The sequence below is a fragment of the Crinia signifera genome, chromosome 4 (assembly GCF_055691185.1).
Source record: "Crinia signifera chromosome 4, ASM5569118v1, whole genome shotgun sequence".
Classification (NCBI taxonomy): Eukaryota; Metazoa; Chordata; class Amphibia; order Anura; family Myobatrachidae; genus Crinia; species Crinia signifera.
In genome coordinates this window covers 11,724,837-11,750,674 of record NC_139220.1, presented here as the reverse complement: position 1 = coordinate 11,750,674, position 25,838 = coordinate 11,724,837, and the positions used below count along the sequence as shown (strand labels likewise).

The 25,838-nt window shown below is 47.0% G+C and overlaps 2 protein-coding genes across 2 annotated transcripts; one reads left to right on the top strand and one right to left on the bottom strand.

Moving 5' to 3' along the window:
• Positions 1-1,584: 1,584 nt before the first annotated feature.
• SSPN (sarcospan) lies at positions 1,585-24,826 on the top strand. The gene is made up of 3 exons (XM_083181098.1): positions 1,585-2,071; positions 21,032-21,118; positions 21,933-24,826. The coding sequence occupies exons 1-3, from the start codon at positions 1,787-1,789 to the stop codon at positions 22,296-22,298; spliced, it is 738 nt and encodes a 245-aa protein (XP_083037224.1). The 5' UTR covers positions 1,585-1,786; the 3' UTR covers positions 22,299-24,826.
• LOC146073705 (uncharacterized) lies at positions 16,569-19,659 on the bottom strand. The gene is made up of 2 exons (XM_083181097.1): positions 18,931-19,659; positions 16,569-18,078 (listed from the first exon to the last, which is right to left on the bottom strand). The coding sequence occupies exons 1-2, from the start codon at positions 19,345-19,347 to the stop codon at positions 17,506-17,508; spliced, it is 990 nt and encodes a 329-aa protein (XP_083037223.1). The 5' UTR covers positions 19,348-19,659; the 3' UTR covers positions 16,569-17,505.
• Positions 24,827-25,838: the final 1,012 nt, after the last annotated feature.

The window sequence follows — 25,838 nt, the reverse complement described above, 5'->3', positions numbered from 1 at the left end:
GGGGCAGGGCCGGTGCAAGGCAAACAAACCCCCTCGCCGCCCTCCCGCCGGCTGCGGACGATACTGCGGCACGGGGGGGGGGGGGGTGGCGGGAGATACTGCGGTGGGCGATCCCCCCCCCCCCAGAGCGCAGGTGGTGCCGCGCAGAAATCCCCCCAGCGGGGAGCGGGCGGCGCGGGGGGAGCAGCGTTGTTTCATGCTACGGGCGGGATAGGAGCGGGGAGCGGGCGGCGCGGGGGGAGCAGCATTGTTTCATGCCACGGGCGGGATAGGAGAGGGGAGCGGGCGGCGCGGGGGGGGGAGCGTTGTTTCATGCCATGGGCGGGATAAGAGAGGGGTGAAGGAGGAGGAAGGAAGAATCACAGACTTACCTGCTCCCCGCTCCCTGCTTTCGGGTACCTCTCTATGGTACCTCGGCGGCTCAGTACCGCCCTAGGCAAATGCCTTGTCCTGCCTAGTGGTGGCGCCGGCCCTGCTTGGGGGCATTAGTGGTGAACCATAACCCTTACCATGGGGCGTACTGCCTATTCCTGTAAGTCTCCCCTTCTAGATCTGACTATTGAATCAGTCTACAACCATGACTGTAATATCCATAATATCCATATATAAATATACAGCCAGGCGGACATATAGGATCTCCATATCCAGGGTGCTGCTCTGGTGTCAGGGCCCCAACCCCCTTTCTCAGGCTCCTACATACGAGCACAAGTGGGTGGACCAAGGGGACCCGATGATGCAATTGGCGCTGAATTGCGTCATTATAGGTCCACGGCCTACTAGGATGATGCAATCCCGTCACCACGCCCCCGCAAAATGCATTATCTGCTTGGCCACGCCCATATGCGCTGACCAAAGTACTTATCTATGACCCAACCTGATGCCGATAGTGTAAAAATGATCTGATTGGCTATTTATATGTCATAGGTTGAATCTGATTGGTTGCCTTGGGCAACATCTCCAGCGTTCCTGTACAAGATAAATGATGATTGGTTGCATGAATCAAGCTTTCTAAAGAGAAAAGGGGGAGTAGTTGCCCATAGCAACCAGGCCGCTGCTAGATATCATGTATCTAGCATCTGCTGCAAACAGACAGGGGTCTATTTACTAACCCTGGAGGAGAGGTAGAGTGGAGAGAGATAATGTAGCAGCCAAGCAGCTCCTAACTGTCATTTTAAAGGTTGTGTTTGAAAAATGTCAAGATCTGGTTGGTGGGAACTTTATCTCTGTCTCCTTTTATCTCTCTCCAAGATTTTAGTACACAGAACCCTTAGATGTTGTGTTCAGTTCTGTGTACACTGTATTGTTCTAGTGTGTGCCCATTCACGTTTGTGTGTCGTCCTCAGGAATTAATGCATTACTACGGGCGACGCTGCCTTCGTGATAGCGTTCCCGGCTGGCCCTGCAGCACAGCACGGCCTCAGGCAGCATGAGAACATTTCCTTGGGCCTACTAAAATATTTAAGCCCTGCTTGTCACGTCAGGCTGGGCCCGCCGGTTCTCAGCGTGTTATTGGCTGGCCTGCTCGCTCCTCATTCTGCGCACGTGTGAGCGTGAGAATCCATATTTCTCCTGCTTTGTCCTCCTGCCTGTTGGCAGCCGTCTCTCCCCTCACGCTCCCCCCCCCCCCCTCTCTTCTCCGGCCTATAAGTGGCATTTACAGGCTCTGGGAAGCTGCTCCAAATGCTTTCCATATTAGTACAGAGTTGTGATTCCCAAATGCCAAGGTCCCCACTCAGCTAGCAGGCAGCTGCAGGGAGAGAGAGGATCACAGACCCGCAGCGTCCCGATGGCAGCCCAGGACAAGCGCAAAGCCGTCCCTAAGGACCAGGAGCGGGCGGCCAAGGGACCAGCCGAGGCTCCGGATCAGAAGGCGGAAGGCAAGAAGGCGAAAAAGGGGGCGAAGGATGGAAAAGCGGAGGAATCGCACACGTGCTGGGGCTGTCGCTTCCCGCTCCTTGTGGCGCTGCTCCAGCTGACCCTTGGCGTCTCTATTACAGTGGTGGCCTTCATCATGGCTGTGAACTTCTCGTCATTACTAGTCAGAGACACCCCGCACTGGGCTGGGATTCTTGTAAGCATTCAGACATTGCTGCTGCTGCTGTAACACTTTGCATGAAGCGCAGGCTTTAACCGCTTCCGCACCAGTGCACTAACACCTATGGGGGGGGCGGAGGGATGAGGAGGATGGGGGGGGGGGGGCAGGGGGCTAATGATGGGCATTCAGGCTGTGTGGCAGCCCTGGGGCAGCAGCCAGAATCCAGCACACAGGGGGTTATGGCTGGTCTCTGCATAACCCAGGCATAAGGGTGACCGAGGGTTAATTCTGACAAGCAGGACACACCTCAGGGATCCCACCGCCCCCCACCTTCACCATAACGGTGTACAAGCACGGGGAGTTTAACCCCTTGATTGACAAGTGGCCCATGAAGGGGAAATTTACTGAGATTGGAGATCTATTTCACATGGGATATTGCTATGGCAACCAATCAAATACTGTCTATTATCTTCTAGAAGTCGCTAAGTAAACAAGAAGTAAATTCTGATTGGTTACCCCTAGCAACATCCCATGTGTAATAGTATTCCCAGTCCCATCTTAGTAAATTTACTGTGAAGAGTCTGTTGGGGGAAATGCCTTGTCCGTCTCTGTCTGTTTGTCTGTCCTTTATCTGACGGACACAGATTTACTAAAGCTTCTTAAAGTGAAAAGTGGGGATGTTGCCCGTAGCAACCAGATTCTGTCTATCATTTTCTAGGGTACAATAGAGAAATGATTGCTAGAATCTGTTTGGTTGCTACGGGCAAAATCATCTCATTTCACTTTTAGAATCCTTAGTAAGACCCATCACCTCTGACTAGCTGGGCAAAATGTCTAAATATCATGTTACCCTTCCATGTTACCCGCTGGTTGGATATAGGTTTATGTACTAAGCATTGGAGAGTGATAAAGTGGACAGAGTTAATGTAGCAGACAACCAGCTCCTCACTGTCATTTTTCAAACCCATCCTGAATATGACCGTTAACATTTATCAACAAATATTATTCATGTTACATGGGACCCGATTTTCGGGAGCCTCCGGCCATTCCGGGAGGGTAGTATGGTAAATACTACCCTCCCGGAATGGCCAGAGGCTCCTGAAAATCGGGTCCCCCTCCCGGAACCCCAGGAAGGTGGGCAAGTCTCCCACATCGCCCCTGTAGCCCCCGCACCCCTGCTGAAACAAAAACCAGAGTTTGTGGGGCTGCTGTGAGGGGGCAGAGCTAAAATTATGCTAATAGCATAATTTTGCGTCATTTTTAGCCCCTCCCCCCATCCGGGGCAGGGCTTGGTGACGTCAGACTCGTCCCCACCCCCCTGATATCTAGTATCTGGTCTCAACTTCTCCCAAAGAGGAAAAAACAAAAGTAGGCGAGTACGGTTATTACTCGTTAGTCATTACTAATCATAAATGGTTCTCCCACCAATCAGCTGTTGACATGTGGTAAAAAAATTACAGTTAGGAGCTGATTGGCTGGAGAACCATTTAAGATTAGTAACGAGTGCTGACAAAAATATCACCTGTGGTTAAGCCTGTGCCTTAGTGTTGTAGCCAGATATGTCCCACTCCCAGCCCCAGCCACATTGGGAAGCAGAATACAGCGATCAGTATTGGCCCGACTCTACATGTGCTAGACTTTGTGTTAAATATGGCATTTACAGTGCTGAATGGCAACGGACAGGTGTAACTCGTATGCTGTGTCATCGGGACTCTGCACCGACGTTCTATCACTCAGCAAGTACACAAGAGTCATGCGTTAGTCTATAGTCCATATAGGCCAGGCATGTCCAAACTGTACACATCCCAGCATGCCTTGCCATAGTGTTAGCATTCTGTAATAGCAAAACTGTTGCAAGGTATGATGGGACTTGTAGTTTCACAACAGCTGGAGGGCCATAGTTTGGACATGCCTGCTATAGGCTATACATGGGTGACATCACAGCTCGTCAGATATAAGTTATTATTACCAGTCAGGATATATAGAGAAACATCTGACATACATTATTGTCCGATCAGATGTGTGTGATAAGGTAACGTGTAAGATCTGTGATCCTCTATGTCTCCTTATTGTGTTCAGAAGTGATCTGCGATCCGCTATGTCTCCTTATTGTGTCCACAAGTCGGTTCTGAATCCATAAATCTGATTTGCTGGGAGATAACAATGATCTGCTCTTCCTTACACGCGCGCCTGTGTATCTGCTGATGTTATTATGTGTATATAAGCCAGGCTGCACTTTTATATGCAGTGCTATATACTATGCAATACTGTATATATTGTTATTAACATCAATGTCTGTGGAGAGAAGATATCAGTAGATATATTTTGATGCGTTCCTAAGGCTAGCTGTCCAACACTAGGTATAAGCGTATAATGTGTACATTATCCTGATCGATGACATTATTATGATCGCTGACATTATCCTGATCGCTGACATTATCCTGATCGCTGACATGGGGCCAGATGTATTAAGCTTGAAAAGTGATAAAATGGAGAGTGATAAACAGCCATCCAATAAGCTCCTAACTGTCATGTTACAGGCTATGTTTGAAAAAAATGACAGGTAGGTGCTGATTGGTGGTTGGTGGTTATACTGTAACTCTCTTTGATCACTTTTCAAGGTTTAGTACATCTCGCCCATTATCCTGATCACTGACATTATCCGCATTCCCTGGGTTTCAGTATCTGTGCGTTGGCTGCTTTTGTTGAATTTTGTGTAATTTTGAGATTTCCCTGCTTTATAAAATATATATCCAACTGATATCCAACTGTACCCCTACATACCCAAACCACCTACACCCCCCAATATACCCAAACCACCTACACCCCCGATATACCCAAACCACCTGTACCCCAATATACCCGAACCACCTGTACCCCAATATTCCCAAACCACCTACACCCCCGATATACCCAAACCACCTGTACCCCAATATACCCAAACCACCTGTACCCCAATATACCCAAACCACCTACACCCCCGATATACCAAACCACCTGTACCCCAATATACCCACACCACCTGTACCCCAATATACCCAAACCACCTACACCCCCGATATACCCAAACCACCTGTACCCTCAATATACCCAAACCACCTGTACCCCAATATACCCAAACCACCTACACCCCCAATATACCCAAACCACCTACACCCCCCAATATACCCAAACCACCTACACCCCGATATACCCTAACCACCTGTACCCCAATATACCCAAACCACCTACACCCCCGATATACCCTAACCACCTGTACCCCAATATACCCAAACCACCTACACCCCCAATATACCCAAACCACTTGTACCCCAATATACCCAAACCACCTACACCCCCCAATATACCCAAACCACCTACACCCCCGATATACCCTAACCACCTGTACCCCAATATACCCAAACCACCTACACCCCCAATATACCCAAACCACTTGTACCCCAATATACCCAAACCACCTACACCCCCCAATATACCCAAACCACCTACACCCCCAATATACCGAAACCACTTGTACCCCAATATACCCAAACCACCTACACCCCCAATATACCCAAACCACTTGTACCCCAATATACCCAAACCACCTACACCCCCAATATACCCAAACCAACCACACCCCAATTTACCCAAACCACCTACACCCCAATATACCCTAACCACCTACACCCCCCAATATATCCAAACCACCTACACCCCAATATACCCAAACCAACTGTACCCCAATATACCCAAACCACCTACACCCCCAATATACCCAAACCAACTGTACACCAATATACCCAAACTACCTACACCCCCAATATACCCAAACCACCTACACCTCCCCAATATACCCAAACCAACTATACCCCAATATACCCAAACCACCTGTACTCCAATATACCCAAACCACCTACACCCCCCCAATATACCCAAACCACCTACACCCCAATATACCCAAACCACCCATACCCTAATATACCCAAACCACCTACACCCTAATATACTATAACCACCTACACCCCCAATATATCCAAACCACCTACACCCCCCAATATACCCAAACCACCTGCACCCCCCAATATACCCAAACCATCTACACCCCCCAATATACCCTAACCACCTACACCCCCCCAATATACCCAAACCACCTGCACCCCAATATACCCAAACCATCTACACCCCCCAATATACCCAAATCACCTACACCCCAATATACCCAAACCACCTACACCCCAATATACCCAAACCACCTACACCCCCGATATACCCAAACCACCTACACCCCCAATATACCCTAACCACCTACACCCCTATATACCCAAACCACCTACACCCTCAATATACCCAAACCACCTACACCCCCAATATACCCTAACCACCTACACCCCAATATACCCAAACCACCCATACTCTAATATACCCAAACCACCTACACCCTAATATACTATAACCACCTACACCCCCAATATACCCAAAACAACCTACACCCCCAATATACCCTAACCACCTACACCACCAATATACCTAAACCACCTACAGCCCCCCGATATACTCAAACCACCTACACCCTAATATACCCAAACCACCTACACCCTAATATACCCTAACCACCCATACTCCAATATACCCAAACCACCTACACCCCCAATATACCCAAACCACCTACACCCCCGATATACCCAAACCACCCATACCCCAATATACCCAAACCACCTCTACCCCAATATACCCAAATCACCTACACCCCCATTATACCCAAACCACCCATACCCCAATATACCCAAACCACCCATACCCCAATATACCCAAACCACCTCTACCCTAATATACCCAAACCACCTCTACCCCTATATACCCAAACCACCTCTACCCCTATATACCCAAACCACCTACACCCCCAATATACCCAAACCACCTAAACCCAAATATACCCAAACCACCTACACCCCCAATATACCCTAGCCACCTACACCCCTATATACCCAAACCACCTACACCCCCAATATACCCAAACCACATACACCCCCAATATACCCTAACCACCTACACCCCCAATATACCCTAACCACCTACACCCCTATATACCCAAACCACCTACACCCCCAATATACCCTAACCACCTACACCCCAATATACCCAAACCACCTACACCCCAATGTACCCAAACCACCTGTACCCCCAATATACCCAAACCACCTACACCCCCAATATACCCTAACCACCTACACCCCTATATACCCAAACCACTTATACCCCAATATACCCAAACCACCTATACCCCCAATATACCCAAACCATCTACACCCCCCATATACCCAAACCACCTTCACCCCCAATATATCCAAACCACCTACACCCCCAATATACCCAAACCACCTGCACCCCAATATACCCAAACCATCTACACCCCCCAATATACCCAAACCACCTACACCCCCAATATACCCAAACCACCTACACCCCAATATACCCTAACCACCTACACCCCCCAATATATCCAAACCACCTACACCCCAATATACCCAAACCAACTGTACCCCAATATACCCAAACCACCTACACCCCCAATATACCCAAACCAACTGTACACCAATATACCCAAACTACCTACACCCCCAATATACCCAAACCACCTACACCTCCCCAATATACCCAAACCACCTACACCCCAATATACCCTAACCACCTACACCCCCCAATATATCCAAACCACCTACACCCCTATATACCCAAACCACCTTTACCCCAATATACCCAAACCACCTACACCTCCAATATACCCAAACCACCTACACCCCCAATATACCCAAACCACCTACACCCCCAATATACCCAAACCACCTACACCCCCAATATACCCAAACCACCTACACCCCCAATATACCCAAATCACCTATACCCCAATATACCCAAACCACCTATACCCCAATATACCCAAATCACCCATACCCCAATATACCCAAACCACTTACACCCCAATATACCCAAACCACCTGTACCCCAATATACCCAAACCACTTACACCCCAATATACCCAAACCACCTGTACCCCAATATACCCAAACCACCTATACCCCCAATATACCCAAACCACCTACTCCCCCAATATACCCACACTACCTATACCCCAATATACCCAAACCACCTACACCTCCAATATACCCAAACCACCTATACCCCAATATACCCAAACCACCTATACCCCAATATACCCAGACCACTTACACCCCAATATACCCAAACCACCTGTACCCCAATATACCCAAACCACCTATACCCCAATATACCCAAACCACCTATACCCCCAATATATCCAAACCACTTACACCCCCAATATACCCATACCACCTACACCCCAATATACCCAAACCAACTACTGTATATCCCAATATACCCAAACCACCTATACCCCAATATACCCAAACCATCCATACCCCAATATACCCAAACCACCTACACCCCCAATATACCCAAACCAACTACATCCCCAATATACCCAAATTACCTGTACCCCCAATATACCCAAACCACCTATACCCCTATATACCCATTACCTACACCTGTAATATACATATATATTCCACCTATACCTGTTGCTGTGTTACATTATATACTATAGATAGACTCGGGGTTAGTTAGATCCTGATCCCAGTGCTGTGTGATAGATTTTGCTTATAGAAGCACGAAATCAAATGTTTTTTTGTGTCACTTTCGATTTAAATTCAATTCGATGCTCGCTCCCGTTTTCACAAAATCGAACAGAAAAATCGAATGTGCAGCCAAGGAAATATCGAATTCGATCTAGTAAATGGAATGTGCAAATTGTACCATGAATGTATATGGAATTCGATATCTAATGCCAGATCTAATACACAATCGAATCAAAAGCAAATCGATGCTGCAGTAATACTGTTACTCTGCTGTAACAATGTTGCTGCACTCTGCAGAGAGGGTTATGGGTAATGTCAACAAGTAAATGGGGACGCGGTCCCATGGGAGATTCTGCTGCTGTCACATTTTAGTGGGAGATTCATTACAGCTTGGAGATTGACCAATCAGCTCCTAACTGTCATGTGGCTGTGTTTGAAAAACGTTGGATTTGACGCTGGAGTTGGTTTACTTTTTGCTGTATGATAATATCTGTGTGTGTCTGGATATACAAGCCTGAGCCTCTGTACACAGATAACTTCACGTCTTTGCATATTTAATTCTATTCACATGAGAGCCTGATCTGCACCCGGGAGACGTGAGGGTGAGTCAGAAGGTGCCAAGGAGGATTATATAATAGGACCACGGGCGGAATGGGAGGGGCAGCTGGGGGGAGGGGTGGCTGGGAGGGGGGGGGGGGGGGGGGCGGTGGTGTACAGGAGATGAAACACAAGACAAAAAAAAACTTCTAGACTGTTTGAAGTATGACTTGAGCTATATCTGCATGTTTACTAAAACCCCGTTGTTGTCTGTACACCGCACCTCCCGCTGCAGGCGATGTCACTATCTCGGCCTCAGACTTTGTTTATGCCCCTCAGTGTGGCCACGAGCCGCTCCTCACAGAGAGCCCTCTGTGCCATCTAGAACTTGTGACATCCACGCACATGACACCGAATCTGAATCCACCCAAATATCGTGCAACTCTGATTTACAGTTTTGTAAACGACCATGTTCCTCACAGTGTGTTCCTCAACTTTTAGCGTTTTGGAATTGGGTCTGCGTGATCCAGATGGGAACATGGAGATACGGGGGCCATACCGGCGAGTCTCTTGGACCAGGCTTACACCTGCCACCCTCCGCTGCAACCACTAGTGTTGGCCGCCCACTTACTTCCACAGCCACCTTGTACGGAGCAATCACATCAGTGCAGAACCACCCCCGCCTTACAATGGCGGCAATGTGGGTAATATATACCATGGAGAGTGATGACATAATAGTATCTCTCCTTATGCCAGTACCATGCCACCTGTTGGGCCAACCTGAATGCCACCTCCGCCAGAGAATGGCTGACAGAACTAAGCAAGGGAGAACCCCCCCCCCCTCCTCCATGTACAGAATGGGGGGGGGAGGTCTCTCTTCTGTCCTGAGCCTGACAGGACATAGTATACCACTATTGATGGCCAGTTGCACCATTGCCTTCGTTGCCGCACTACACACTGAAAAACACAAGGTGCCCCCTGCACATGCTCAGAAGAGATCTAGCGGCCATCTTGGGATAGGGCATGAAGCCTCCCTGGAAAACATGAAGTCTGGAGTCTCCGCAGTCAGGGCCGGTGCAAGGCACCAGAGCGCCCCAGGCAAGTCGGGGTGGGGGTGCCCCGGTGTCTGCCACCCGGGTACCTGTCCTGCGGCGCTGTAAAGCTGGCGGCGTGGGGTCCCTGCAGTCAATAAGAAATAACGAGCGCTATCTGCCGGGCTATGCGGAAGCGCTTCTGTTTTGGAAACACTGGCCGCACGGCGCACGCTGATTGGCTGAATCTCAGCCAATCAGCGTGCGGCCAGTGTTTCCAAAACAGAAGCGCTTCCGCATAGCCCAGCGGATAGTGCTCCTTATTTCTTATTGACTGCAGGGACCCCCCGCTGCCGCCGCCAGCTGTTACGCACATATACGCCGCAGGACAGGTACCCGGGCAGCAAGGGGGGGGCGAAATACCGCCCTCCAGTGGCCGGCGCCCTAGGCAAATGCCTAGATTTGCCTAGTGGTGGCGCCGGCCCTGTCCGCAGTTGCAACAACAACTCGCCCCCCTCGCAGCTAAGTGAATTGGTCCCTTTTGGTGGTGCTGGCTGGCTCTCAGGCCCTTTCCCAGTGACTAGAGTAGAAAGCTACAAGTATGATGATTTATAAAGGACGTGTAAGGAGATTGCTGCTTTCATAGACGCGCTCTTGCAGAGACTTCGTGTCAACAATACAATGAACAATGGAAGATCAGATCTGGAGCGTGCTCGTCACATGACCGGGGGGGGGGGGGGGGGCGGGGATAACGATGATGTCTGGGGGAAGTGTGAAGTGTCCAGTATTAGGACATATCATTGGATTTACCCAAATGTTGACAAAGTCAACATAGACAACGTCAAAGTGTACCGTGTCCCCTCCCCTGGTTCGCTGCGCACGCCATGCTGAGCTCGGACCACGAGCACTGAGCTATTTATAACCCCTGACCCACTTTCCCCTCTAGACGCTATTTCTATTTGTTAAAGATATATTTTAATATTACATAACACATCAGTAAATATAATGTGTGTCAGTAAATTTTGCAGTTATAGATATATTAATCAGGAAAATTAGAAAGCGATTATAATTCATTATTGATTAGCGACAAAAGAGCCTCAGGGGACTCCCATGAACACCTCCTGACATCATCTGTGCTGCTGTGGGAATAATAGTGATCTGACCGATTGTTCCACACAGATGTGGGGAAATTGAGAGCAATAGGGTTATTTCAGACAGCTTATCGACGGCTCCTCCGGCGATGGCCGATGGTTATAAGCTATCAGATGCAAACCATCGAAGGGGAGCAATCTATAGTCTGTGTTTTGCACAAGCGCAGCCAATGTACGCACATGAGCAAAACACATTCACAAATCACCATTGGGCTCAGCTATCGATATTATCCCATCGCAGGCCAACCGTGGAGAAACACTCACCATCGACCTCTAAGCATCGATGGTTGCTAAACCATTGCTTGTTGATGGCCAACTCTCCAGGGAGTCTGGGAGACCTACCCGAAATTCTAGAGTCTCCCAGGCAATACCAACACTGGGGGTTATTTGCAGTAGGAGCCTGCAGTCAACCAGTCAGACGTTTGCTTACACTGCGTAGCGTGGAGTCGATTGATGAGTGCTCTTTGCTGATTGGCTGCTGGCAATTACTACATATTCCAAGTGTCTGGATTTTGGACTTCTGTTCAATCAGCCCCTCATCCCTCTTGTTGTGATCACAGTTGTTATTCAGCTCCCGGTGTCACAGGGGAGTCAGCTGACAGGCAGCACAAGTTTATTTTAGTTTACGGACTATTATAGTGTAGTAAATATGTCTTCTTTGTATTGCAATGGGAATAATGAAGATTAAGGACCTGGGAAACCTACTTCAGTACTGTCAGCAATGGTTGCCTTATTATGCAGTATGTTATTATTAACATCTAGAACACTCTGGGACTGACTCAGGTCACGCTCACCTGAATAGTTTTTTTTTCTCTATTCCTGCTATATAATGTTTCTAGAACCATTTTGTGCATTCACAAAAGCTAGTGAATGGTCCCCAAAATTATAGTTGTGCTTCTGAGACTACCGTACCAGCTACACCCCACTCCTGCTGACCAGCAAACCACTGCAATACTCTCTCCAGCCTCCCCGGTTCTCCAAACAGTGATCTGCCCATAGCTATACTCAACCAATATCCACTGTTATATCTTCTCATCCAATCACATTCTACTTCCCTGGTCAGCTGTCCTCAAGTTATCTCAACAGTAATGTAACACTTTCTTTAATTCGTTATCCATCTCTAATGCTTGATCACTGTAATCTCCAATTTACCTTTCACTATTTCTCCTCTACTGTTTTATTCCATCATTTCTAATCCACACATCTCCAGAGCATTTCCAAACCCATCTCCAACTTCCCATGGTCACTGGCATCATTATAAATCCACCACGTCTCCTTCCTCTATCTCTACTCCGCTAGACATCTCTAGGACTTAGTCAAACCCATTTCGAACTTCCCATGATCATTGGCCTCATTATAAATCCACCGCCAATCTTATTCCACTATCTCTAATCCGACAACTATCTCTTAAACTTGGCCAAACCCATCTCCCATTTGCCCTCATTAACAATCCACCAGTAGTCTTATTCCACTATTTGTAATCCACCAATCATCTCCAGAGCTTGGCCGAAACCATCTCTACCTTGCAATTATTAAAAATCCACCACCAGTCTTATTTCATTATCTCTAATCTACCAATCATCTCCAAAACTGGGCCAGCACCATCTAGAATCTCCAATGATCACTGCCATCATTTTCAATCCACCACCAGTCATAATCCGCTATCTTTAATCCACCAATCATCTCCAAAATTTGGCCAAAACCATATCTAATTTACAATCATTATAAATCCACCACCAGACTTATTTCATTATCTCTGATCTACCAATCATCTCCAAAGCTGGGCCAGCACCATCTAGAATGTCCAATGATCACCGCAATCATTTTCAATCCACCAGTCTTAATCCACTATAACTAATCCACCAATCATCTCCAGATCTTGGCCAGCACCATCTAGAACGCCCCATGATCCCTCCTGTACTTAGATATTCACCCAATAATAACCTGAGGATTCTTTTAATCAGTCATATGCTTCTAGCGCAACCGCAAACAGGAGATATCGGTGGATGGAAATTGTTAGTGTGGTGTTGATTAGGTCGAGAGGTCTAGAAGAGGTTGATTAGACTGGTTACAGGAAGTGGTTCTAGAGTTCTGCTCTCAACCATACTGAACTTCTGTTTGGTACTTCTCCATTCTAAATCGCAGTTGCCCATCACATCCCACGTTTCCTTATCACTCATCCATTTCTTAATTTCCCTCCCACCGATTGCATTCCTCGGCCCTGTCACTTTCTTTGCACTACACAATACATTCCATTAACTACAGTCCATTTCCCTAAATCAAAGCTCGAGCAAGCACATGTCACTCCCACTGACCATAGAATTTCCCAATTTGTACGATGTCACTCACACACCCAGCCTTCCACCTACATCTGTGTTGACATTTAATTTACTAATCACTCAGAAAAGAATACGTAGAATTTACTGGTTCCCAAACTTTTGCTCTACACTCTTTCCACAATTAAGTCCCCAATCCCCCCCCCCCACCACCATGTTCCCCTTTCTATGTAACTTCATCATTCACCCTTGTTCCTCTTCTCCTGCCAAGATATAAATATCATAGATGAATGACCTCTTTTGATGAGGTGCAGAAGCCACAAAACAACAACCATCATCTAAAGATACTTAAGAAACCATATTTTTTATTCCTTTAGAAAACAAAACTCCATCCAATTATAATCAGTGGATACATTTTGCATATTTCGGGTCTACTTGCCCGCATGCCATGGTCATCGAGGTCATCATACAGACATGCTAGACGTTTGGTGGTGGGGTTCTCAGATTTGGACACACAACTTTATGGCTACACTTGATAGAACATTTGCATGGCTGGACCACACTTGGGTTCTTTCCTCATTCCGGCAGTTCCTGGTTTGTGCTTTTTACAATGGTCAGCTCCTGATCTTTGTTTTGTGGTCTCCAGGCCAGATGTTCTCTCACTCCTCACAAGTTCCTGCTATATCTGCAATTCTGTTTGTTCCCTCTGTTTCTGGCCATCTTTCCCTATCCTGGGATTTGCCACATCTTGGCAACCGGAGAGTGCAAGACTTTTCCTTTAAGTGAAAAGTGTCCTCGCTGGGCATTCCCAGGAGCCGCCTCGTGGTATAGTTATCCCATCCCTGGCTTGCTGTTAACCCAATCTGTATAAGTTAGGATAAAAAAGGGGCAGACTAGATGGGCCATATGGTTCTTATCTGCCGTCAAATTCTATGTTTCTATATTTCTAAGTTCTCTGTATAGGACCCATTTATCATTCAATATTTGCAGCTTATTCCTTGAAACACCTAGAAGGGACCGCAGCAGACAGGGGCCGCTCCGATTCCTGCTGCAGGCCCTCCAGGCCCACCTGCAGCGGCATCCCTCATAGGTTTTTATGGGGGATGCAATGCTCTTCGATTTACCAATCTCCGGAAGGCGAAGCTTTCCAGATATTGGCCACCACAACTACCGCCATCTCAGAATCGCAGTTGACCATTGTAGAGTATGGGCTACTCTACGTACCGGTCCGGAGAGTGGTCAACCAGGGGAGCAAATCACAGGGATGGGCTGCTTTCAGAGCTCCTGTCCCTGTGTTTACATAGAGATACAGCCTGCCGCTAGGATCGCATTGAATATGCAATCCATAACAAATGGGCCCCTTTATCTATCCCTGTTATTCCTGTCATTGTTCAAACACAGCCTGTAACATGGCAGTTAGGAGCTGATTGGCTCGAATGGGCATATCGGCATTTGGGATGCCGTTGGTTGGAATACCGACGTTGTAATTCTGTTACTGGTCAGAAGGGTTGTGCCGAACCTCCAACATCACTCAATGCAGACCCAGCAATTCTGACTGTCAGCATCCCGGACAAAAGTATGTGAAGGCTGGTTAGGGTTACACAGGGTGGTCGGGGTTAGGGTTATGCAGTATAGGGGAGGTTTGGGCTAGGCTGCAGGGGGGGTGATTGTAGACGTTTAGGGTTTGAATGCAGGAGGGGGATAGGCACTAAAGCAGGTGCTAAGGGGTAGGCTGTGGGGGTCAGGGTTATACTACTGGTATGGAGGGTAAAGGTTAGTGGAAGAGAATTTGATTACTTAACTAGCAAGTGTGAGGATGCCGCTGTTAGTCTTCAGACTGGCGGCATCCTAAGTACCTGCAATGTATCTCATTCTACTCTATCTCTCTCCAAGACTTATGTGGGGTACACACCAGGACGACCACCGTCGTTCACGACCGATAGACGACCATGGAACGATTTCCCTTGGACTTCCCGGGAGCTCCCAGGCAGTCCCCAGCAAACGATTAGCAAAAATTGTTGTTTTTTGCGGAACGATCTAGATCCGATCCCGATGCGCCCGCGATGGTCGTTAAGACGGTCGGATCGCTGGTTTTTGTTTTTTTTGCAAGAACACATGCGACCGTCGTCAGATGGGCCTTTGAAATTTGAATGAAGGGGCTGGACTAGCAGAGGGGGAGGACTAGCAGAGGGGGATAGGAATAGCAGCAGCCATTTTAAACCAGTGTATTTCTGCTTTGTTACTAGTGAGGCTTGGTTTATACCTGCTGAACGCTGGACATAGCTATTTACACATTACTTTGTTTTGCCTGCCATTACAAAGTGTCTTTTAACCCTGCACTATGGAGAATGCAGTGATGGGTAGTCACCAGCAACAGTACCTGCTCTATTATGCAGTTTTGAAGCTCAGGCGTCAGAGAGCCCAGCGCAGGAGAGAAAGATCATGCTGGACAAAGCAGTGGCTACTTCAGCGTCAGACTCGTTCGCACATGCCACTGCTCAGGGACATCAGGGAGAATAACCCAGACGATTTCCGTAACTTCTTGAGGATGGATGATGCCACATTCCAGGAATTGCTGCGTCTGGTGACTCCCCACATCGAGAAGCAGGATACCAAGTATCGCATGGCTATCCCTGCTGAGGAACGGCTGGTGGTCACCCTGAGGTTTCTGGCGACAGGACGGTCTCTTGCTGACCTAAAGTTTGGATCCCTCATCTCCCCGCAAGCTTTGGGCCTCATCATCCCGGAGACCTGCAAAGCCATTGTGAAGGTGCTGCAGTACCAGTATTGCAAGGTAAGGATGAAATATACACTGTACACTTTATTGTGCAAACAAAATATTTTTATTTATAATTTAGGCCTAGGACAGAAACAGGTTTTTTAGGCCTTTCATGGTTAAAACATGTAAAATAGTAAATAGATTGTGTCAACAAAAATATATTATAATACCATATATAAAAGATATTGTACAAAAACACACACTATATATAAAGATTTAAGTATGTATGACCCAGTTTAAACTTTCCCAATAAGTACGGGCTACTGTGTGGCAGAGGATGTCTGCTGCAGATATGTAAAGGCTGCGGCCCACATGGCGCATGGCGCAGATGCAATGGCCCCCGCCCCATTGATGTGCGCCATACACCATGTGAGCAGTGGCCATCACATACCTGCAGCCGAGACCATGTCTGCCGCACAGTACCCCATACTATTGGCAAAGAAAAAAGGGCAATAAATGGAGTTTGCTATCCAGATTGAGGAGAATCCTGTTCTCCCTCTGGTAATGCAGGTACAGGTAGCAGCATATAAAAAAACAAAAAACACACTCTGGTAACTTCTGGAACAGGCACTTACAACAGTAGGGATAAGGTACTGTGTGGCAGAGGATGTCTGCTGCAGATATGTAAAGGCTGCGGCCCACATGGCGCATGGCGCAGATGCAATGGCCCCGGCCCCATTGATGTGCGCCATACGCCATGTGAGCAGTGGCCATCACATACCTGCAGCCGAGACCATGTCTGCCGCACAGTACCCCATACTATTGGCAAAGAAAAAAGGGCAATAAATGGAGTTTGCTATCCAGATTGAGGAGAATCCTGTTCTCCCTCTGGTAATGCAGGTACAGGTAGCAGCATATAAATAAACAAAAATACACACTGTGGCCCTTGTGTGGCAGAGGATGTCTGCTGCAGATATGTAAAGGCTGCGGCCCACATGGCGCATGGCGCAGATGCAATGGTCCCGGCCCCATTGATGTGCGCCATACGCCATGTGAGCAGTGGCCATCACATACCTGCAGCTGAGACCATGTCGATGGTAAATGATAAAATAGCCTATTTTTTAAGACAGATCCTCAAAAACAGGACACTCTGGATCTTCTATCAGTAAAGAACTGTAGAATTGACGGTACTGGGGGGGTTGAGAAGGCTGTGTAGGTGTTGACTGGGTATGTGTTGGAATTGTGCTCGACTGGCCTGCTACGGTGGCAGGCGGAGTAGGCACTGGTGATTCTAATGACAGTGGTGTGTCTGGTGCACTACCAATGCCAACTATTTTAGTGCCACTGTTGAGATACCCTAAACTGCCATTATACACCAACTCCATGCATAACTTTTCAAAAGTAAGTTGCTGGTCAGGAGCCATGTTGCGAACACACTCTGCCACATAAGTGAAGTAGTTGTCATGTTTGTCCGGGTTTCTTTGCAGGACTTGATGTGCCCGCATCATAAATTCTTCATGTGCCGCTGCTTCTCCTTTTTTTCCTTTGCCACGCATTTTTTTGGCACGGGGGAGTGGTGGAGTGGGTTCCAGGGTGGGTGGCGGAGTGCGTGCCGGAGTAGGAACTTCGTTAGATGTGCATGCATTCTCAGATAGGACAGATAGGTCTGGGGTTGCAGGTGGGTAGTCACCAAGCTGTAAAAAAATTGAACATGTTTACTAATCAATTCTATTTACTTCTAATTTCAGTTCCCTACCAGCGTGAATGAATGGAAAGTCATCGCAGAGGAGTTTGAACAGCGATGGAACTTCCCAAATTGCGGTGGAGCCATTGATGGCAAACATGTCCGCATAGCCCAGCCTATCAATAGTGGTTCCTACTATTTTAATTACAAGGGCTATTTTAGCATTGTACTAATGGCTGTGGTGAATGCCAACTATGAGTTTATCTTCCTGGATGTAGGAAGGAATGGCCGTGCATCGGATGGTGGCACTTTCAAGGACACAAAGTTCTACGAAAGGCTCATAGCGAACACCCTTCACTTGCCGTCTGTCCAGGAAACTAAACAGGGGCTTAACTTTGTTTTTGTGGCTGACGAGGCTTTTGGCCTGCACGAGCATGTCATGAAGCCATATGCGCAAAGGGGCCTGAACCATGACAAAAGGATCTTTAACTACAGGCTATCCAGGGCACGGCGTGTTGTGGAAAATGCTTTTGGCATCCTGGCAAGCCGGTTTCGCATTTTTCACACTGCCATTAACCTGAGGGTGGACAAAATTGACTGGGTTGTCACGGCGTGCTGTGTCCTGCACAATTTGCTCCGCAGAAAAGCCACACAGCAAAGGGCTACAGGCACAGCACTCCAAGAAGACCAAGAACTGCCAGAGGAGGTAGTGCAGATATCCTCCTTGCAAACCCCAACACAACGCTACACAGGGAGTGCACGAGCCAAACAGGTGAGGGAAGAGTACATGGCCTACTTTAATGGGGAGGGCGCTGTGGATTGGCAGGAGGAATCAATTAGATAGCCAAAAAAATAGACTCACCGATGCAGACTGCGAATTCTCCTCCTCCTCCTGCGCCGCGACTTCTTGGTTTTCCTGTTCGACCATAAGGACTACTCCTGTCCTCATCGACTCCTGGCTGAGGGTGAATGTCAACCGGTCATAGTACCAGAGCGATGTTTGATACATCTCGTCGACTCCAGCACCAGACTTCTTTGCAGCCTCCATCTTCTTGTGTTCCTTTAAGAACACCGTGCGCATATTCTGGATGCGTTTCCTCACCCATTCAACATTGGCCTCTGGATGAAATGGAAGACTGTAGCGTGCCAACTCCTCCAAGGCTTGGTTTCTTTTAATTTTGTTTGAATACTCCTTGGATTTGGTTCTCCACAGGCATTCGTGTGTACGATATTTTTCAATAAACCCTTCCAAAAACTCTTGTTCCTTTGCGTTGGACATTGGGACTGTAAAAAGATAAAACCATTTTAGTTGTTATAGTTATACCCATGTTTTGTTTCATATTTAAATTTTTATAGTTATAGTTACCAGTTTACCTAGTTCTTATGTTTTAAGTATTTAAAATGTTAATAAACTTTTATGAAAACCACTATACATTTTATTGTGCAGATTGCTATTCACACACACAGGTGAATGGGGCCTAGCAGAGAGGAGTGCTTGGAATACTGCAATGGTGGACAATGGTTTATGTATATATATCTATATATACACAAACACACACACACACAGGTGAATGGGGCCTAGCAGAGAGGAGTGCTTGGAATACTGCAATGGTGGACAATGGTTTATGTATATATATCTATATATACACAAACACACACACACAGGTGAATGGGGCCTAGCAGAGAGGAGTGCTTGGAATACTGCAATGGTGGACAATGGTTTATGTATATATATCTATATATACACAAACACACACACACAGGTGAATGGGGCCTAGCAGAGAGGAGTGCTTGGAATACTGCAATGGTGGACAATGGTTTATGTATATATATCTATATATACACAAACACACACACACACAGGTGAATGGGGCCTAGCAGAGAGGAGTGCTTGGAATACTGCAATGGTGGACATTGGTTATATGTATACACACAGACATGGGGCCCACCCAAAAAAAACAGTGACATGGTCGGGTGCACGGTTGCCAAACCAGTGCTTTATACACACTATATACATTGGTGGCAACAGTGGGCATGCATAGAAGAGCATTGGGAGTGCAAACATACCAGGTTGTTGTTCTGGGAGATGAGACAAGAAGGAGAGTCCAACTGCTGCGCCAGCGCTGTTTGCTATGTGGAAAAACATGGCGCCGGGGGAGTGTTTAGGAAATGCCACTCAAATAGGCTGGATCAAACGACGGACGCACCGACGGACGGACGACGGAGGCGGCAAAAAACACTCACGATCTGCATACGATTGACGGTCGGTCGGCCTGGGATTGACGGATCCTACCTGCAGCACGTAGGACCAAAGATGCGACCAAACGAGCGGCGTGAACGCGCATTTGATCGGAATCGGATCAAATAAATGTCAAAAACACACGATAGTACATACAATCTGCATACAACCGGTCGGAATTGGATCTAAATTGACAGAATCGTGCCCTAGTCGTCCTGGTGTGTACCCAGCATTAGTACATAGATCCCACAGCCTACAACATGACAGAAGGTGATTTGCTGGTACTTTATCTCTCTCCAAATTTTGATACATAAACCCATAGTTTGCCTCATTGTCCCCAAGTATAATATGAGTGGCGTTTGTTTGGTGCATGATTTCCACCTTCCCCAGATCAGGAGCTATTGCAAGGGTCATTGAGAAACTCCCAACACTGCCACCCACTAATGCTGCCGCCCCCAATGCCCTCATACCTACCAGGCCCTTGGCATGAATCTGGACCTTCACCTCATACATTATGGGCTTTGGAAATATTTACTGACCCGGATGGGAATCACCCCCCAATAGTTACTGAACTCTCGGCTCTGTCTGTTTATACCATGACTGAAACCTTTACTCATTTCTAACCAACGCTTGGACTTCATTAACAAAAACACCCTAAAATTTTTGCAACCCTTTTGATGTCTTTATCCTTTAACTAGAACCTGAACTCTGTGTCCACTTGCAGGTGAGCGTAGTGGCCATCTTGGGCCTGATATTGCTTTGCCTCCCCTACTTGCCAGATGAGAAGACATCTGGACAATTCGCCTTAAAGGTAAGTCCACCTGAGTCCCTCTTCTAACGCTTTTCAAGAGGTACCTGCACAAGTGCAATGTCTTATCCGGGTGGGAGATTTGCCCCAGTGACCTGACAAACACACACACACAGACCTCTAGGACTCTCTATATGAATCCTGCATGCAGAGGTTTTACCGAATCCTGCCCATCGGATCTCTCCCCCCCCCCTTATTGAGCAGTCATGAGACCCAAAGCTTACAGGGAATTAGTGCTTGGGAAAAACAGTTGTGTGTTACAGTAGATGCGTCTCTCCAGGGGTCTCTACCTCCCCCCACCCCCGCCAGACATGTGACTTCCTTTTGATCAGACTTTTTGCATTTAATGGATCTGACTGGAAAAAAAAGAAAACAAAAATGTCAGTTATACCTGTAGCAAATATTGACTTCAAACCTCATCCTTTCAGGCTTAAATGCTGTTTTATTTGCAGACTATTCCGGGAGAAGCAGACTTATAATGTTTAACATAAGACAACATATGCTTAACAGATCACCCTCTCAGACAGCTCAGCTCACCCACGCGTTTAGGACAGTATACGAAAAAGGTTGGGGAGCGGTAACAAACTTGAGAATGCAGTCACTTAAGCTGCTGTGACATCACGGCCTGTGTAAGAATCCACTTATGCTTGCAATACCGGACAGCTCGTAAAAGCATGCGCCCATCTCCAACTCAATGTCCGATGTAATAGAGAACTTTTTATTTATGCTCCATAAAATGTTATTTTTTTACACATAAAATTGACCCTTTAAAATATTTGCAGGGTCACTTACCCTCTGGTGTCTCTTCTCCTTGCAGCTGTTGTATTTCTTGCTCAGCGCCCTTAGCTTGATCATCTGCGTGCTGGCAGTGGCCTTCGCCGCTCACCACTACAACCAGATCATAAAATTCACCTGCAAGATGGCCGCCGACACGTGTCAGTGCACGCTGGACCCCGCCGACCTGCTGAGCCGCACCTTCCTCTACCAGAACGTTCCCGACTGCGACTCCGTCACCACCACCCTGAAACTGTTTGTGCTCCTGCAGCTGGCTCTCAACCTGCTGCTCGCCTTGGTCTGCCTGGCGGCCTGTTTCATTATGTGGAAACATCGCTATCAGGTGTTTTACGCGGGCATGTGGTTTCATGGCCTGGCCACGAGCGAGAACCAGCAGCAGAAGGTATAGGGCTGTGTCAGCCGGTGCCTGAACTGGGGAGGCCTTACTGCAACTACGGATGGGATATCATTCAGTTGCAACAATGGAACCAACGAGGAACAGTTCATTTGGACCGGGACTCCGAGACACAGAGGGGCCCACTAAAACTATAGAAAGTCTCCGTTTATCGTCAACTCCCCCCAACAACACATGTAGTCTTCCCATTTATATGCCAATATACCGGCATTTCCAAGACGGAACGGACGCCCAAGGTACTCCAGAGACTCGCACATGCCTTATTCTGTCACTGACAACAGTGGCTGGTCCGGAATTCTGAGAACGAATAGTCTTCAGAAAACACCAACATTTACTTGTAGATAAAATAGTTTTGACTTATGTTTAATAGTCGAACATTTACTGTTAAGATGAAAGCCATATGTATACGCTAAACAGGGTACAGCACCAAAGGGCTATAACTATATCTTATATAGAATCAATATCAACAAATCAAACTGTTTTAGAACCGATGGGGGTTGACCGATCGGCCGGTGGGGTTGGCCGATCCCGGTATTCCCAGGGATTATCCAGTGAAACTTACATTCAAGTGTTATAAAATGAAGGGTTTTGCATTGAATATGAGGGCGTTGGAATAGGGTGAGATCAACGCTGTCCAACTTCTTGCCTAGATTGGTAGCTGCATGTACAGAGATCAGAAAGGCCATACATGGCGGGCAACATGGATCTGTTTCCAACTGAGAGCTATTGGGAGTTTCATGGCCTACAAGTTTCTATGTGGGCTTTGGTACATTGGGATTCAGACGTGGTAGAGAAGATTAGTTGGCAGATGCGTTTTAGCATGTACTAAGTCACTAAACACTGGTGCATCAGATCTCCTCTATCTTAGGACAGCGCCCCCAGAGGTGGGACAAGTGGGCTCGAGTGTTGCAGTCTTGCCAGTAAAGGCCGGAGGTTAAGAGATTGAAGGCAAGACAGGACCTTACTCCACTGGAACAGGAGTTTATATGAGTTCTCTTGGATTCATGATCATATCGAACTCATGGTTACCTCTTCCCCTGATTCAGGGGCAGGTTACCCTTTGACCACCTACCAACGACACCCATGAATTTCCATACCAGGTAACCATGTTTTACTAGTAAGAATTAGGTGGAGATTAGTCCTGTAGAAAAAGGTCCAAGCCCAACCAGAGAGCTGACACGGTGGTGGGTTCAAGTGGTCCCTGTGGTTTAACAGTCCAGCATATATAACCCAGAATGTCCACCCCTAAGTCTCATGTCAGCATGGTAGCCCAGTCCCACGTCCAGTTCCATCCTAATGCCTCCATTGTGGCCAAGTGCCCGCATAATAACACCACAGTAGACACCTATTGCCCCATGACCACTTGATCTAACCTCGTACACAGCCTCATGTTCACCAAATACACTTCCAAACTCATGAAATGACCTCCAGTCTTCCACAGTCTTTACCATGCCAACCTCATGAACCATGTGCCTAAATTAGAATGGCCCGTCTCAACAGCAGAATAACTGTTCCATGTCTGTATAATGTTTTATGTCCATTAATAAAAAATACATCCATATCATAGAGTAGGCGGTGGCTGCAGTATAGTCCCCCCCTACCACCACCACCACCCTATGCCTCTGCGTTGGTTCCATCCCTTGTCTCCGGTGATGTCGCTGCATTAACGGTGGGAGGAGTTGGTCGCCCATTGGTCGATGGTTTGAAAAACCGTTGCTGCGAATTTCCAATCTTGCAGCCCTTGTTAGCTGCAAACGGTCTGGATTTAAAGAGCCGAATCAATACAATCTGGCCGCCATTAGGTGCTTTATAAATGACGGAAATACTGTATTCGCAAAAATAGCGATGGTTCCCTGCTGGACGGTTAGTTGAATCTGATATCGGTACGAGAAAAGACAAATGTTTTTTAAGTTTTTCTTTGTATAAATTGTTATTGGTATCTTTGCTTAATCCAGTATATATAGTAGCACATACCCTTTTTACACGGGGAAGCACGGATCTTGTTTTCTTCCTGGCTACATTTCCCTGTGCAGGTGAGCTGACAATCTATATGATGGTAGAAAAGAGATTTTCAATGAAAGTAATTATAGATTTTATCAAGGCCGCAGAGATTAAATGTGCGATTATTATCCCTTCTGCGCACATCGGTCAACAATAGGCGTAAATGAGTCGGGATAATCTTCACGTGATAAATCTGTTGGTGTCTGAGCGTAATCCTCAGTCACGCGGAGGTTTACTGGGAAACGTCTCATTCACGGCTGAAAGGTCCAGAGATTACCGAATGCCATAATTAACGCTGATTAGTAGCCCGGAACCGACGTACTGATTCTGTGTCGGCAGCCTGGGCTGGGACGCAGGAATTATTGCAGTTATTGGAACTTTCTTTTGTATAGGTGTTTAACATTTTTGTTGTTATATTCTTATTTTGATGTGAGAAATGTTTTCCATGTACTGGTAGCGTTATCTTACCGGCGTGTACAGGCCCTAGCGCCACTTTTACTAATAAACGGCTTTATATTTCCTGCTTCGCTCTGTGCTTTTTCGGAAGCGTTGTTTATTGTTCTTGCTTTTGTTTATTGTATTATTGTTCTGCAGACATTACATCCGACCACCAATATCTCCCTTGTGGGCAGCATATATTAGATTTTGGGATCTATATACTAAGTCTTGGAGAAAGGTAAAGTTTGCAGAGTTATAGGGGAAGATGTATATTAAGCCTTGAAAATAATTAAACGTGAGGGTGATAAAGTGTGATAAATGTCCAGCCAATCAGCTCCTAACTGCCATATTTCAAACACAGCCTATAACATGACAGTTAGCAGGTGATTGGCTGGACGTTTATCACTCTTTAGCACCCTCGCGGTTATCTATTTTTAAGGCTTAATACATCTGCCCCATAGTACCAACCAACCAGCTCATAACTGTCATTTTCTAACACAGCAGGTAACATTGCATTTAGGAGCTGATTGGCTTAGTACATAGGAGCCTTTGGGGGCAGATGTAGTAAGCATATTGAAGTGATAAAGTGAAAGTGATGACACACCAGCCAATTGGCTCCTAACAGTCAAGTTACAGATTTGGGGACAGATTCTCTATGCTTCAAAAGTGATAAATCAGCTCCTGTCTGACATTTTTCACATAGTCTGTGACATGTCAGGCAGGAGCTGATTGGCTGGCTGTTTATCACTCTCCATTTTATCTCTTTTGAAGCTTAGAGAATCTGGCCCTTGGTTTGAAAAATTACAGTTAGGGGCTGATCGGCTGGTGCGTTATCACCTACCACTTTATCTCTTCATCAGGCTTAATACAGTTGCCCTTTTATCTTTTATATCCGGTCTGTAGAGATGATCCACTGGTGATCCACATCGTGAGGGTGACAGCCACCTTACCAGTAGCTCGCGCCACAAGGTGTAAATGGGGGGGGGGAGTTGACAATGCACAATGCAGTGAAATGCGTAATCCAGGGCCTGGCACACTTTAGTAGAGATTGGCGTGGTACCAGGGGGCGTGGCCATATGACATTGTGTGAGAAGA